This window comes from Aotus nancymaae, unplaced genomic scaffold, assembly GCF_030222135.1.
Source record: "Aotus nancymaae isolate 86718 unplaced genomic scaffold, 86718_ANA_hifiasm-v0.15.2.pri h1tg000040l, whole genome shotgun sequence".
In the NCBI taxonomy this organism is placed as follows: domain Eukaryota; kingdom Metazoa; phylum Chordata; class Mammalia; order Primates; family Aotidae; genus Aotus; species Aotus nancymaae.
The window spans coordinates 96828205-96841599 of record NW_026988454.1 but is presented as its reverse complement, the minus strand read 5'-3'; the positions used below and the strand labels follow the sequence as shown (position 1 = coordinate 96841599).

Below are 13395 nucleotides of genomic sequence, written 5' to 3'. Positions count from 1 at the left end.
CAGATAATTTTGATGCATGCTAAAATTTAAGTACTACTGTATTTGTCCATCCTCCCCAAGCTGTGATCTCATCTCTGCAGTATTTATCTTGTTCTCTTTCATTAAGTTACATATTTTTCCTAGGCCTCATTATATGCTGGGATTTAGCATCCTAATGTAGGCCAGTGCCACTCTTTCATTAGAAAATAATTTTTCTACTGTTTTCATTTTCTGTTTTTATTTGTTATTGGTGCCCTTTTCAGCTGAGCCCAATAGGATCTTTCTTCCGAGTTTATCTGGAGATGTCAGTCTATGTTGAAGTATATTCAATTTAAAAATCTCAATTCATGAACTCTGAATAATCTTTCTCATGCCAAATATTTAGGTGCTTTGTTTGGTTTGAAGTCTGTGTTTTACTACTTGATTAATTTCTCTTGAAAGTTCCATCAATTTAACATTATATTTTCATGTGTAGGTGGTGTGATTTGTTTATGATGTATATTCAAAACTTGGATAAACATTTTAAGTAAGTCTAAGAGGCAGGCATTTCTCTCGTATAGAGTAGCCACTACTGCATAGGAAGAATTATCTTTCTTTACATTTTGTGTGTGTGTGTGTGTGTGTGTGTGTATAAATGTTCAACAAACATAACTATATCATTTGATTAAAATGTGCTGGCTATAACTATAAATCATATTATATTTGTACAAAACTTAATTTATCTTGTACAAATTTAAATTATAAAGTCAATACATAATACCAAGACTTCCTTTATAGTTTTTAAATAAAAGTTTAAACTTGTCTATATATTTTAATGAAAGATAGGTTTCCATAATTCATGTTTAAATTTTACTGCCATAAATTTTGGTATTATTTTTATATAGAATTAAGGGTTAAAAGTGTTCCTTGATGAATTTGGAGTTTTTTAAAGTATTTATTTACAATACCATTAAATCATTACAATATCATTAAATTTGACATGCTTTGCCCCTTATTATTGCCATGTATCATTACTCCTGAAAATTACAATTATTGATCCATTATTTTAAGAGGTTTGGAAGTAACTTTTTAAAACTTAATTATTCTACTTTTTATTATGTATAATAGTTAAATACATAAAAAGGCATAACCAAATTGTTAATTTAAAAAAAAGATGTAAATTTAACATGATTTTTTTCTAACACAGACAATAATACAATAACTAGATACAATATCTTTCAAGATAACAGATATTACATGACTGATTCATGTTTTGAAACAATTTTAAAGTCTTGTTTCTCTGTAATAGGGAAAGACATTTATAATCTATTTTTCAACCTCTGCTTTAATGCATAATTATGATTCTGTTTGAAAATTGGATAATAGGAAAAAATCAGTGTATCTGAAACTTTTTCTGAAGAGACAATAAACCACATTTTTACAGTCATCTATGCCTAATGAAATTTTAAATGATGACTGCTCTACTTTGTAGGTAGATTAGCACCAGATGTGTGTGTTGAACCAACTTCACACAGTGCTATTCTGTGTGCTTTCAATTCCAGTTACAAGAATAAGAAGTCTTCAGAATTTTATTCATTTGTACCCTCAAAACTGACAATTGTTCATAACTAAGCATGCTTTGTGTTATTCTGCCCTATTATCCCAAAAACATGGCTTTCTTTTTATACAGAGGCAAAAAGAGAAAAAAATCCTAAAATGTATTTTAATAAAGAATTATTTACTCTTCTGTTGATTGTTTATGTTTGGTTTTGCATTTTTGTTTTGTCCCTTTTCATATTACAAGTTATCATAGACTTTTTCTTCCCCTAAATCACTATTTTTAGGCTTAAAATGGAACAAAGATTTTGGAGGTTCATAGTGTTTTTTTCTTAAACTCAGTTGGCAATTTTAATAAGGGCATTCCAGCATATAAATTAATTTTTAATTTTCTTTCTTCCACATAAAACTGAATATGATGAATACTTTTGAATATTGTATCCACCTTGACCATATGGACTTAAATGGAAAAGTCCTCATTAATTTTCAATATGCATAATTTTTGGAGGGATTTCTGATCGGGTAGGATGAAGTTCCCATTAATTATCCCTTCAAGAAGCATTTTAATGAGCATAACTTCTAGAAAACTTTAGAGGGAAAGTCATTAAGAAAAAAATCAAATCTGTGTTAATATATTTATAATTTTACAAAAATCCTTTGGAGCAGATTGATGGAGAAAACTTCTCTGGTAATCTCTTATTTCCCTGAAAAGTTATACAGAGTTGTTTAAGGACAGGGCAGTAAGATTTTTGAAAGCCCATTAATCAACTTTCAGATATGCTTTAGCTATGGGCTACCTGAGATCTATGAGAGTGTAACAGAATCAGTAAACAGTGATTGAGTAATCTCTGGACCACGTACAAACAAATAGATATGTAATTTTAAAAACATGACCTATCTCTTTAATAACGTATTTAATACAAGAACATTGTTTAGTAGACAGAGAGACAACAGAATACAATAATGAAAAATGAACACACATTAACTCTATTTCTTCAACTTTTACATTCCTACTCATAGTTCTTCATAAGGATATTGGTCCTTGCCGAGCAGCCACAATAACGGGAACACTCTCTAGGATTTCTCTAAATGATGATGAAGAAGAAAAGGGAACAAACCCTGAAGGACTAAGCTATTCAACATTGCCTGGAAATGTCATTTCCAAAGTCATCATCCAGCAACCCACAGGTCTGCACATGCCCATGAGTATGAATGAGCTTAGCAATCAATGTTTGAAAAAAGAAAATAGTGAACTACGGAGAACTGTGTACTTATGTACGGATGATAATTTGAGAGGGGCTGACATGGACATAGTCCATCCTCAAGAAAGAATGATGGAAAGTGACTATATTGTGATGCCCAGAAGTTCTGTAAATAACCAGCCATCAATGAAAGAAGAAAGCAAAATGAATATTGGCATGGAAACCTTGCCGCATGAAAGGCTATTGCACTACAAAGTAAACCCTGAATTCAATATGAATCCCCCTGTAATGGACCAGTTCAATATGAACTTAGAGCAACATCTTGCACCCCAGGAACATATGCAGAGTTTGCCCTTTGAACCTCGCACAGCTGTGAAGAATTTCATGGCCTCTGAGTTGGATGATAATGCAGGACTATCAAGAAGTGAAACTGGATCAACGATATCAATGAGTTCTTTAGAGGTGAGCCACAGAAGATTACATTTTTGCTTGATAGTTGAAATATGAATAGAGATATTGATTGATTGACTGATGTAACACTGGTGTTGGAGGAGAAGATTCACATTAGCTTTTGCAGTTATGTATCACTGGAAAATTTCTGGCTATTGAGATTAAGTCTCAATATAGGGTTTTCTCAGTAGTGCATTATAATCCCCTTATTCAAGATTATCTTTTAAAATGAAGCCATTATATTTAAAAAGATACTAATCAGTCATAATTCTGTCATCATAGGAACTAAGTTAGGCACTCATTAAAATAAAAAATTAACAGATATTTCTCTGATGTTTCTCAGGTACCACAGGTCCTTTTGGTGCATAGTGTCTGCACGGCATTACAAACTTAAACTGAGATCTGCATTTTCTGTGTAACAACAACTGTCAAAAATAACAAAATTGGAATATTTCACTAAATGTAATTGAATATAATTACCATTATACTGATGATTAATTATTATTACAGATCAATATCTTTCAGAGTAAATATTTTGCTCTTATCTTACAGAATAATGACCATTAAAATTTTTTATCTTAGACTGAATAGTCAGAAAGAATGTAATCTGAGCATACTAACAGTCAGGATTCTGAGGTCCAACCACATGGCCTTTATGCTTCATAGGGCCACCAAAAGTAGAGTAAAATCCTCACAGCTTTCCTGGTCATACAGTGAAAAATAGCTGTAAACCTGCAGCTGATATATATATATATATACACACACACACACACACACACACACACACACACATATATATATACTATGCTATACATGCATTCATTTTAGTATAATAGATTATTATATAAAACACTATCTACAGAAAGGGACTATAATTAGTTGCCTGCCCTTTCCATCAGAGTTATGCTGGTAATTTTATGTTCAAGTGTCCAAAAGTTCCCAGAGGCAACTGTTTCATGCTTCTTCCCAAAGCCATTTCTCCCACTAGATCAAAATGAAGAGACATTCTGAGAGGCTTTAAAAATGTGATGAATAGGGTAATTTTCAGGGTTTTTCCAGCTGGATTGAGAAAATTCTAGACAACAAATGGTAATGTGAATAGAATCTAATATAAGTCCCTAAGTTCTAGATCAACCTCAAACTGAATAGCGCTTCTGAGGATAACTAGGTCAGAATAATTCTTCAGAACCAAAGGCACAGATAGGGTAGTGAAGCCAAGTTCAACTCCAGGGTGACTGGAGCTCCCTTTTAAACAAAAGCATTTCATCCCTCTGAACAGAATAGCTACTGTTTCCCTATTTGTAACTTGCATATCCCAGAGGCGACCAGGTTTCTAATAATGATCATATAAGAACAAACTACAAAATATTTGTGCAAAATCTTAACAGTTTTTAAAAGGATTTTCAGTGAGTTTGTACCTAATAACATAACATGATAAGTAATCATAATGACCATATGGAAGTTTTCTGTATAGTATGGCTCTTTTAAATGTGTTAAAGGGGATTGAATGGAATTGCATGAAAATATTTTGCTTGTTACAAAAATGTTTTACATCTAAAAGCCTAAAAACTTTGCTGGATTGATATTGTACAGGTTATCTGTGCTTGAAAAATGGACTGTATTTCCAAGAACTGCTTTGTTCAGTTTGTAATTTTTCCAAATTTCCATATCCTTATTATTAAGTGTAAGTATTATATATAACAGTGATTCAGCCAAAAGATCTGCATTTAAATTACTTTAGGATCACAAGACTTACATCTTGAAAAGGAAGAAAATTCGGAATGAAAATTTGGTTCTTCATTTTCATTCTTTAAATGAGTTTAATAGTACCTGCTTAGGGTGACTATTTTATGAGATAGCAGAAAGAGAATATATAGATGTGGGAATGAATAATAAAAATTAGCATTTATATAGCATCTTTCATTAGCAGATCCTCAAATCACTTTAAAAACAGGAGTTAATCTTCACAACACCTCCATGCAATGGATAAGTTGTTATAATCTTCAAAGTAGAGTCATTTGTTCAAGGCTATAGAGCAAGTGCATAACAAATCTAGGAATAAAATCTTTCTTTCCTGACCAATTTTATGCCATCTAGAAGAGACAGTAATGAGCATGAATATTCACATGAAGGTAACTTTAAAGTTCTTTCTAATCCTTGACAGGCATTTGGTCTTATGATAGATAAAGACATGAAATGGGTAAAGTCTTTGTCCTTTAAGTTTGTACAACTAACGTATTTTGGAAATGGGACTGTGTTCATGAAGATAAAGTTGGTGGTCTGGCTTTCTTCTTGGGCAGCATGATGCACTGTCAAGTAGAATTATCAGATCTGCTAGATTGTATATGCAGGGTCAGCTGGTAAGGGAGACGGTATTTTGACAATAATTTTAAAAAGCAGAAAAAATGACCTGAGTTTCTACATGGAGAGTGGGATCAACAGTAGTTAGGAGGTGTCTTGAGTCTCAGAAGATAATGTAAAGAAGAAAATAATAAATAATGTGGCTAACATGAGGCCTAAGCAATAGAACAATTTAAGTCTTTTCTCCCTCTAAGTAAGAAGGAAGATTAAAGCCATAGGAACATCCAGCCTGGGCAGCTGGCACAGCAGAGGATGGCCAGGATCCTCAGGATTCTTTCAAGGATATAATATAAAGATGCTCACATTTTACCTCCAGAGGAGTCAGTTTTCACAAACTGCCGATGTGGAAAGTGCTGAAGGGAAAGAAAGAATAGGGTAAAAACTACCAGTTGTAGAATAGTATGTGACAGAAAGTGCAAAAGAGGAAAAACAAGAGTTGTGAGAGAAAAAAATAAAGCCAAAAAGACTTGAGTGGGTGGAAGTATTTATTCAAATAAGCAAGAAACAACAAAGGAGGAGGCTCCCCAACCCCGAAGTCAGTGCCAGCACAAAAGGTGCCAGCCTTCGTGGGAGTTTGTTCAGCTAACCCCCAATTATTGGGTATAAAAAGTTTAATAAATTCATGATGTTTCTTGGCATAAAAACGTATCTAGATTTTCTCTCAGGCTAATAGTACCTTGTTTCTTTCTTTCTTGTGATATGTTCTCTTTCTAACTGTAGTCATTTCCAAATGAACTTGTTGAGCCATTCTGAAAACTTTAGATATAGAGCTGCCCCATTTATGGAAGAATTGCAATACTAAAATAGTAAGATTTTCACAACAATGGCTCCAGCCCTAAATATGCTCTAACTGCTTTGCTTAAGGTTAAGAGGAGTGATATTGTCATCAGCACTTTAGTCATTCACCTTCAATTAATGAACAAAATGTGATGAGTACATGGCAATACACAGAGCAAAACAATAGCAACAACAACAACTACACTAAGATTTTGCTTTTAAGCAAGAGGGAACAAGAGAGGTATCATGGCTCTCAAGCACTTGAGGACTATAAAATCTAATTTAAACCTTGGATTGTTGTTCTATTTAGTTATTTCCTGAAAAATTATAGTTGTATAATAGTAGGGAGACAGGTCGGTATTTGTTCTGAATCATCAAAACTCTGGTATTTACTTTAGCAGGTTGTAGATATCAGATTTAAATAGTAAGCATTTTTTCATTCAAGAGTTTTCCAACTTATATGCACATCTTGGACCTGTTTAGCACATGGTCCATTCTTCACTCTTTTCCCTGTGTCATTCAAGGGTTAATTCAGGTTCTTTTTTTTTTTTTAATTTTTTTTATTGCATTTTAGGTTTTGGGGTACATGTGAAGAACATGCAAGACTGTTGCATGGGTGCATATGTGGCAGTGTGATTTGCTGCCTTCCTCCCTTCACCTATATGTGGCATTTCTCCCCATGCTATCTCTCCCCAACTCCCCACCCCCCGCTGTCCCTCCCCTATTTCCCCCCAACAGACCCCAGTGTATAGTGCTCCCCTCCCTGTGTCCATGTGTTCTCATTGTTCAACACCCGTCTATGAGTGAGAACATGCAGTGTTTGATTTTGTGTTCTTGTGTCAGTTTGCTGAGAATGATGGTTTCCAGGTTCATCCATGTCCCTACAAAGGACGCGAACTCATCATTTTTGATGGTTGCATAGTATTCCATGGTGTATATGTGCCACATTTTCCCTGTCCAGTCTATCATCGATGGGCATTTGGGTTGGTTCCAGGTCTTTGCTATTGTAAACTGTGCTGCAATGAACATTCGTGTGCATGTGTCCTTATAGTAGAACGATTTATAATCCTTTGAATATATACCCAGTAATGGGATTTCTGGGTCAAATGGAATTTCTATTTCTAGATCCTTGAGGAATTGCCACACTGTCTTCCACAATGGTTGAACTAATTTACACTCCCACCAACGATGTAAAAGTGTTCCTATTTTTCCACATCCTCTCCAGCATCTGTTGTCTCCAGATTTTTTAATGATCGCCATTCTAACTGGCGTGAGATGCTCAGTTCTCTATTATTTGAATTTTTGTGGACCATCTTGCTGAAATGTAAACACCTTATGTGATTTCTACTACGCTTAATTTTTCTTATTAATAAAAATAATAACTGAGAAGAGTTGGTACATTATAAAATTATCTAAAATAGAAGGTTTTAATGCTCTAGCTTGTCTATTTATGTATAAACTTACCTATATATCTGAAAATAAGTCTCTCTCAATTTGTAATGGGCTGAAAGAGACACCATTCTAGATTAAATTTGTATATACCAGTTTTTCTTTGGACATGAATTATAGAGCTCTCAGCATAATGGTTTTTAAAGGTAAAATATTTTAGCAATAATATCACATTGCAGGTGCCTCCCTTACAGTGGTTGTGAGGATCAAAATTAATGTACATGAAAACCCTTTGAAATTGTAAGAAGCACTTTAGATGTAAGATTATGTTATTATTACGTCATTACTGTTATGTCCTGAATTTCTGCAAAGAAGCTTGAATGCTGAATTAAATCAATATTCAAAATATTAGACAAAATGTTATGGCCTTGCTTAAGAACTAGGACACTCTGTCACTAACAGAAACCACTATAAAACTGACCATGTGCAGAAACAACATTTCTTTTTTTACATTTTTTTCTGATGTAAGTATGGTGAAAGGAAGACCTGCCCTTTTTTACTCCTTTGCTTTTACTCCTGGATTACAGAATTTTGTCTCTCATGCAGGCATACAAACAAAATTAGCTTGAATAAAAGTCATTTTTAAAAATTAATTATTCTCAGATATCATTTCCACAGCTATTTTTAATGGATTTGCTATCAGAGCTTTCTCCTTGCAAGTAGGTTTATTGCTCACTTTATAATAGAAATTTTAATGGCAGTCATATTGCCATTCATTTGTCAGTGGAATTTATTACTTGCTGTGAATCTTCTAGTGTCTTGTCCAGCTTAATTTGCAGTGAGAAAAACAATGAAGTATTCCCTTTGAGAAATTATTCATCATTCTACAAGACTTAGATGTGGAGAAATACCTCTATGCATACATTCACTAGATATCCCTTTGAGTAGCTTCATATTGTTGTGCATTTTCTTACTTTTAATCATCCTAAAGAATTTCTCCATTCTATTAGTGATAAGCCTGCCTTCTTGTAAATTGTCTCGATTCTCTTAGCTGTCAGTTGACCTACTCATAATGGTTTTCTTTGTGTGTTTAGTCTACCTGCTTAACCAAATTCTCTCAGAGTATGCCCAAGAAAAGCAACAACAAAACAAAAATTAAAAGTCACATTCTTTTGAATATTTTTGGCTGTTATTATGCAGCTCCTTTAATCATTTGCCAGTAATGTTATGAATGTCTCCTATTGTGCTATGCCCTTTGCTAGATGCTGTGGAAATAAATGTAATCAAGATAGACATGGAACTTGCCCCTATGGAGAATAAACCCTATGAGAGAGACAGACAATTAACCATTCAACCAATGAATGAAATAGTGTGCAGTAATGAGTAATAACTATGGAATGCAAGGGAGAAGCTTCTTTAGATAAGGTGGTCTGGGAAGCATTTGAAAATATCATTTAGTGTAAGAAATAAAATTGAGAAGTAATGTGACTTGCAAGGAGCTGAGGGAATTTTTTCAGCCAAAAGAAACTGTAAGTGCAGAGGTCTTGAGATAGAAAAGAGTTTGACATATTCTCATAAGATCAGAATACCTGTGTAGCTAATGTTGAACTCCTTAAGATGAAGTTAAAATGGAAAGGAGAGACTAGACTTTGCAGTAAATCAATGGAAGCAAATGAAGACTGTTAAGCAAAAGATTGTCACAATGATTTTTCTATGCGTTCATCTATCCATCCATCCATTCATCCATAACTTTGGTTGTTTACAAAGTAAAGGATTAGAAGCCAGGGGTTTTAGGAAAGGAGATAGAACGGAAAGCTGGATGACAGTCAGAAAGTTACTGAAGTAATCTAGACAAGAGATAAGAGTTGCTTTGCCTATTGAGGTGAAAGTGGAGATAGAAAGCAGTAGGCAGAATAAGACGTATTTTAGAGACAGAATAGACGGCACAGGCTGGTGGATTGGATGTGGAAGATGAGGGACAGGGAGGAAGGAAGGGTGACTCCTAAGCTTCTGGCTTGACCAACTAGAAGTCCAGCATTTTCTATCATGTGAAAGGCAGGAGGAATAAAGGAAGTTTAGAACTTAAAAGATGGTATTCAAAATCATGGGAATGAATTATGGTGTTCAGAAGAGAATGTGAGAAAGAAGAGTCCAGCAACTCAATATTTAGAAGGCAGGGATATGAGAGAACCAACAGAGGAGACTTAAGAAGAAGCTGAAGCAAGTAAAAGGAGGAAAAGGAAATAGATAGAGATGATGAGTGTTTTAATGAGGAAATGGTAACGTTCAAAAGCTTCTGAGTGTTTAATAAGATGGATAGAAAATTGACCTTGGAATCTGACCAGACTGAGTTCATCAGAGACTGTCAGCAAGAAGAATTTTAATGGAGTATTGGAAACAGAATACAAGTTAGGGTGAGTCCTAAGTGGGAAATTAGGAAGAGGAAACAGCATAGAAGGAACATTACCTACTATGAGAAAAAGGATTATTTACATTAGGTTATTTGAAAAATTGGAAAATGTGTACAGAGGGATTTGTATCTTCATAAAATATTTCAATATCACCTATCACCCTAGCTCATTTTAAATTTATATGTAGCATTTTTAAAAGTTATAAGATTGTCAGAAAAATTGTTATGGCTTAATCATTTCTCTCAGTTGGTTTTTAATTTAAAACATATATAACCATTATTTCCAATCACTTTCTTCTCTGGAATTAATATTCCAGGGAGCTCAGAAGGACATTTGAATAAACATGCAAGTCAGTTAGGGTTTCAATAAACTTCAACGCTTTGAAAGACTTCCAACACACTGTATGTATACCAAAGGTGGAAACAGACCAAAACTCAACAGAATTAAATGTTCTTATTCTTTCTTTATACCATAATTTCCCAATGCCCCATTCCCCTTTAAGATAAACTAAGGCCAGGGTAGGGCTCATGCCTGTAATCTCGGCACTTTCAGAGGCTGAGGCAGGTAAATTGCTTGAGCCCAGGAATTCAAGATAATTCTAGGCAACCTGACAAAACCCCATCTCTACAAAAAATACAAAAATCAGCCAGGTGTCGTGGCACATGCCTATAGTCCCAGCTACTAGGGGGGCTGAGGTGGAAGGATCACTTGAGCCCAGGATGTTGAGGCCTCAGTGAGCTGTGATCATGTCACTGAACCCCAGCCTGGGTGACAGAACAAGATCCAAGACCGTCTCAAAAAAAAAATGAGAGTTATATCTGGAGGTGGATGAGTCTCCTACTGTTTGTTATTGTATCATTGCTTATAAATGATTGCATATTGGAATGATTTCTAAGTTATTTTACTCAACATAGATATTTTCTCAAATATGTAAATATCAAATTGCTAGTTTTTTTTTTTTCCTCCTTCAAAATGCAATTGACAAGTAAAAGTTAATCTGCTTGACCTTGCTTTATGCTTAGAAAGTCAGACTTGGACTGACTGGGTCATCTAATGTTATTCTTGCTGAGTTCTGGTAACAATCAGCAAAACATCACAGGCATCTTCGCTGTAACATATCACTCTTGTATTACTGAGGAGACAGCAAGCGGTAGTAAAGTCAATGCTGGACTTGGAGTCAGAAGTCCTGAGTTTGAATCCCAGCTCATTTGCCTACCACCTAGGTAAAGTTGGCAAGTCATTTTAACTCCACTGATGCTCAATTTTTCTTATTCATAAAATAAGGAAAATAAATAACATTTTATTCGACCATCCCACGGGTGGGTAGCATGTTCAAATGTGAAAGTGCTATATAAACAATAAAAGGTTGAAACACTTGGCCAGTATTGTGGAAACCTGAATAACATTACACAAATTTTTAACTCACTTGGACTGTAAAAATCTGCCATTTTTTCCCACTCTCTAATTTTTAAGGCTTTGCTGCTTTATTTCGCATCCACTCCAAATCCCACCACCATCATTAGGCTCTTATGATTAAAATCTGTTTGTTTGATTTGTTCATTCTTTAGTCTAACCCTTCAAGACCGCCAGTTCTGCCATGCTTTATGTTAGAGTTTAATTTTAATAAAATTAAATAGGAGAGAGATCCACTTGTACGAGTGTATCCACGTACTTCCATATTTCATATTGATATAGGTGACACCTCTCAGAAATAGAATCTATCTCTGGTAATCTTCTAGGTTCCTATCCTTCGCTCTTGCTTCTAAACTCCAGTGCCTTTAGTGATATGTATTTATCAGCATTTTCGGTTTTTAGGCAACATAGTCTTGCTTTCAAAAACAAAGAGGACAACATACGGCTGTTCTCACCTTTGGCAAGAGAGAACCTCTCAATGCATGCAGTTAGAAGGGGCTCTTACTCTTCTAGCTAGCTGAACCTTTTTCATAAGATTTCACTATTTAATTTTCAAGTAAAATGCAAAGCTCATGACTAATGTTTTATAATTATTGCTTAAAACTAAGTGTTTCCAGGCTTGAATTTTGCTGTATTAAGAAGGACTCTTGCTTAATGTACACTGACAAAAATGTCCTGCTTAGTCACAGTGCCAAGAAAGCAATGCATACAAGAGCAGAATGGAAGCACTGACATTTAATCTAGCATATTGCAGCAAAGTGTGGTGTAGTACGCTGGAGCGCAGTTAGAGAACAATAGTGGCAGAGAGATGGTAAAAGAGGGTTGGGCTCAATGCTTTCCCAAATACTGTTCTCCTTCCTGGATGTCACCAGGGAGAGGCTGAGATGATTTTGGAGACAAGGAGAAAGTGAGATCAACATGCTGAGTTTTCATTTAATAAAGCAGTCTCCTTTCAGCCCTCTCCTTGATTGTACTTGAAGACTGCATTTTCGGTCTTAAACAGCTTCACTAAAGTCAAATTATTTCAGGAATTTTTCACTTAAAACATGAACCCTTTCTTTTGGCGTGTACCCTTCTGTCTACTGAAACGTGATTTGGGGATTAGGTATACAGTGAGGCTCTGGTTTTGTAATGACAATTTTAACTCTAGTTGCAGAAATTTAATTATAGTTTTCAAGAAACTACATTAGTGCTTCTTTTCTGTCTCTCCTAATGTTCATAAGTTAAAATGCATAATAGAGTCTCCTACCTTATTTTGGGTATGATTTCCTATTAAATTATTGAAATTTGTAGGTGTTGGGATGGGAGCACGGGAAAAATAAAACAAAATTTTCCCCAAAGGTTTTTATGTTTTTCTAACTGCCTGAATATTACAAATTTTTTTAATTATTTGTTTTAATTATTTGTTAATTCTCCCTGTTTCATTCTCTCATCAAAAAAGTCTGTTTAAAAAATCTATATTAAAGTTTGCTAAGAATACTCTATACTAATATCATGAAAATCATGTCACATGAGTTATATTAATTTCATTTTAATCCTGTTTTCTGGATGTATCAGTCCTCATTATTTTATTAATGCATTTTATCTATAACTAGATTTCAGAAACTGTTTAACAAAGATGGAGCCATAGAGAAACACTGAGACATTTACATGTACATCTACATTTTACTGGGGTGTGGAATAGTTTGTTTTGCTGAACTAGAACAAATACTTTAGTTCCCTAGAACTAGCAATGAGAAGTACTTTTCTGTCATGGAGGACTATCAAATTACAAGCAATACGTGGGTGAGACTTATGAAGAACTTTGGGACTTAGAGGACTGGGTAGAATTTGGTAGAAATGAAAACTAGAGGTTGGTTGAAGATGTCAAGGTAACT

At 34.5% G+C, this 13395-nt stretch overlaps 1 protein-coding gene across 1 annotated transcript in view; it reads left to right on the top strand.

Moving 5' to 3' along the window:
* Positions 1-13395, top strand: part of ADGRB3 (adhesion G protein-coupled receptor B3) — a 751340-nt gene that overhangs the window by 719454 nt on the left and 18491 nt on the right. The window contains exon 28 of the mRNA XM_064360929.1: positions 2536-3179. Coding sequence (XP_064216999.1) covers positions 2536-3179 — 644 coding nt within the window. The remainder of the gene's footprint in view (positions 1-2535; positions 3180-13395) is intronic.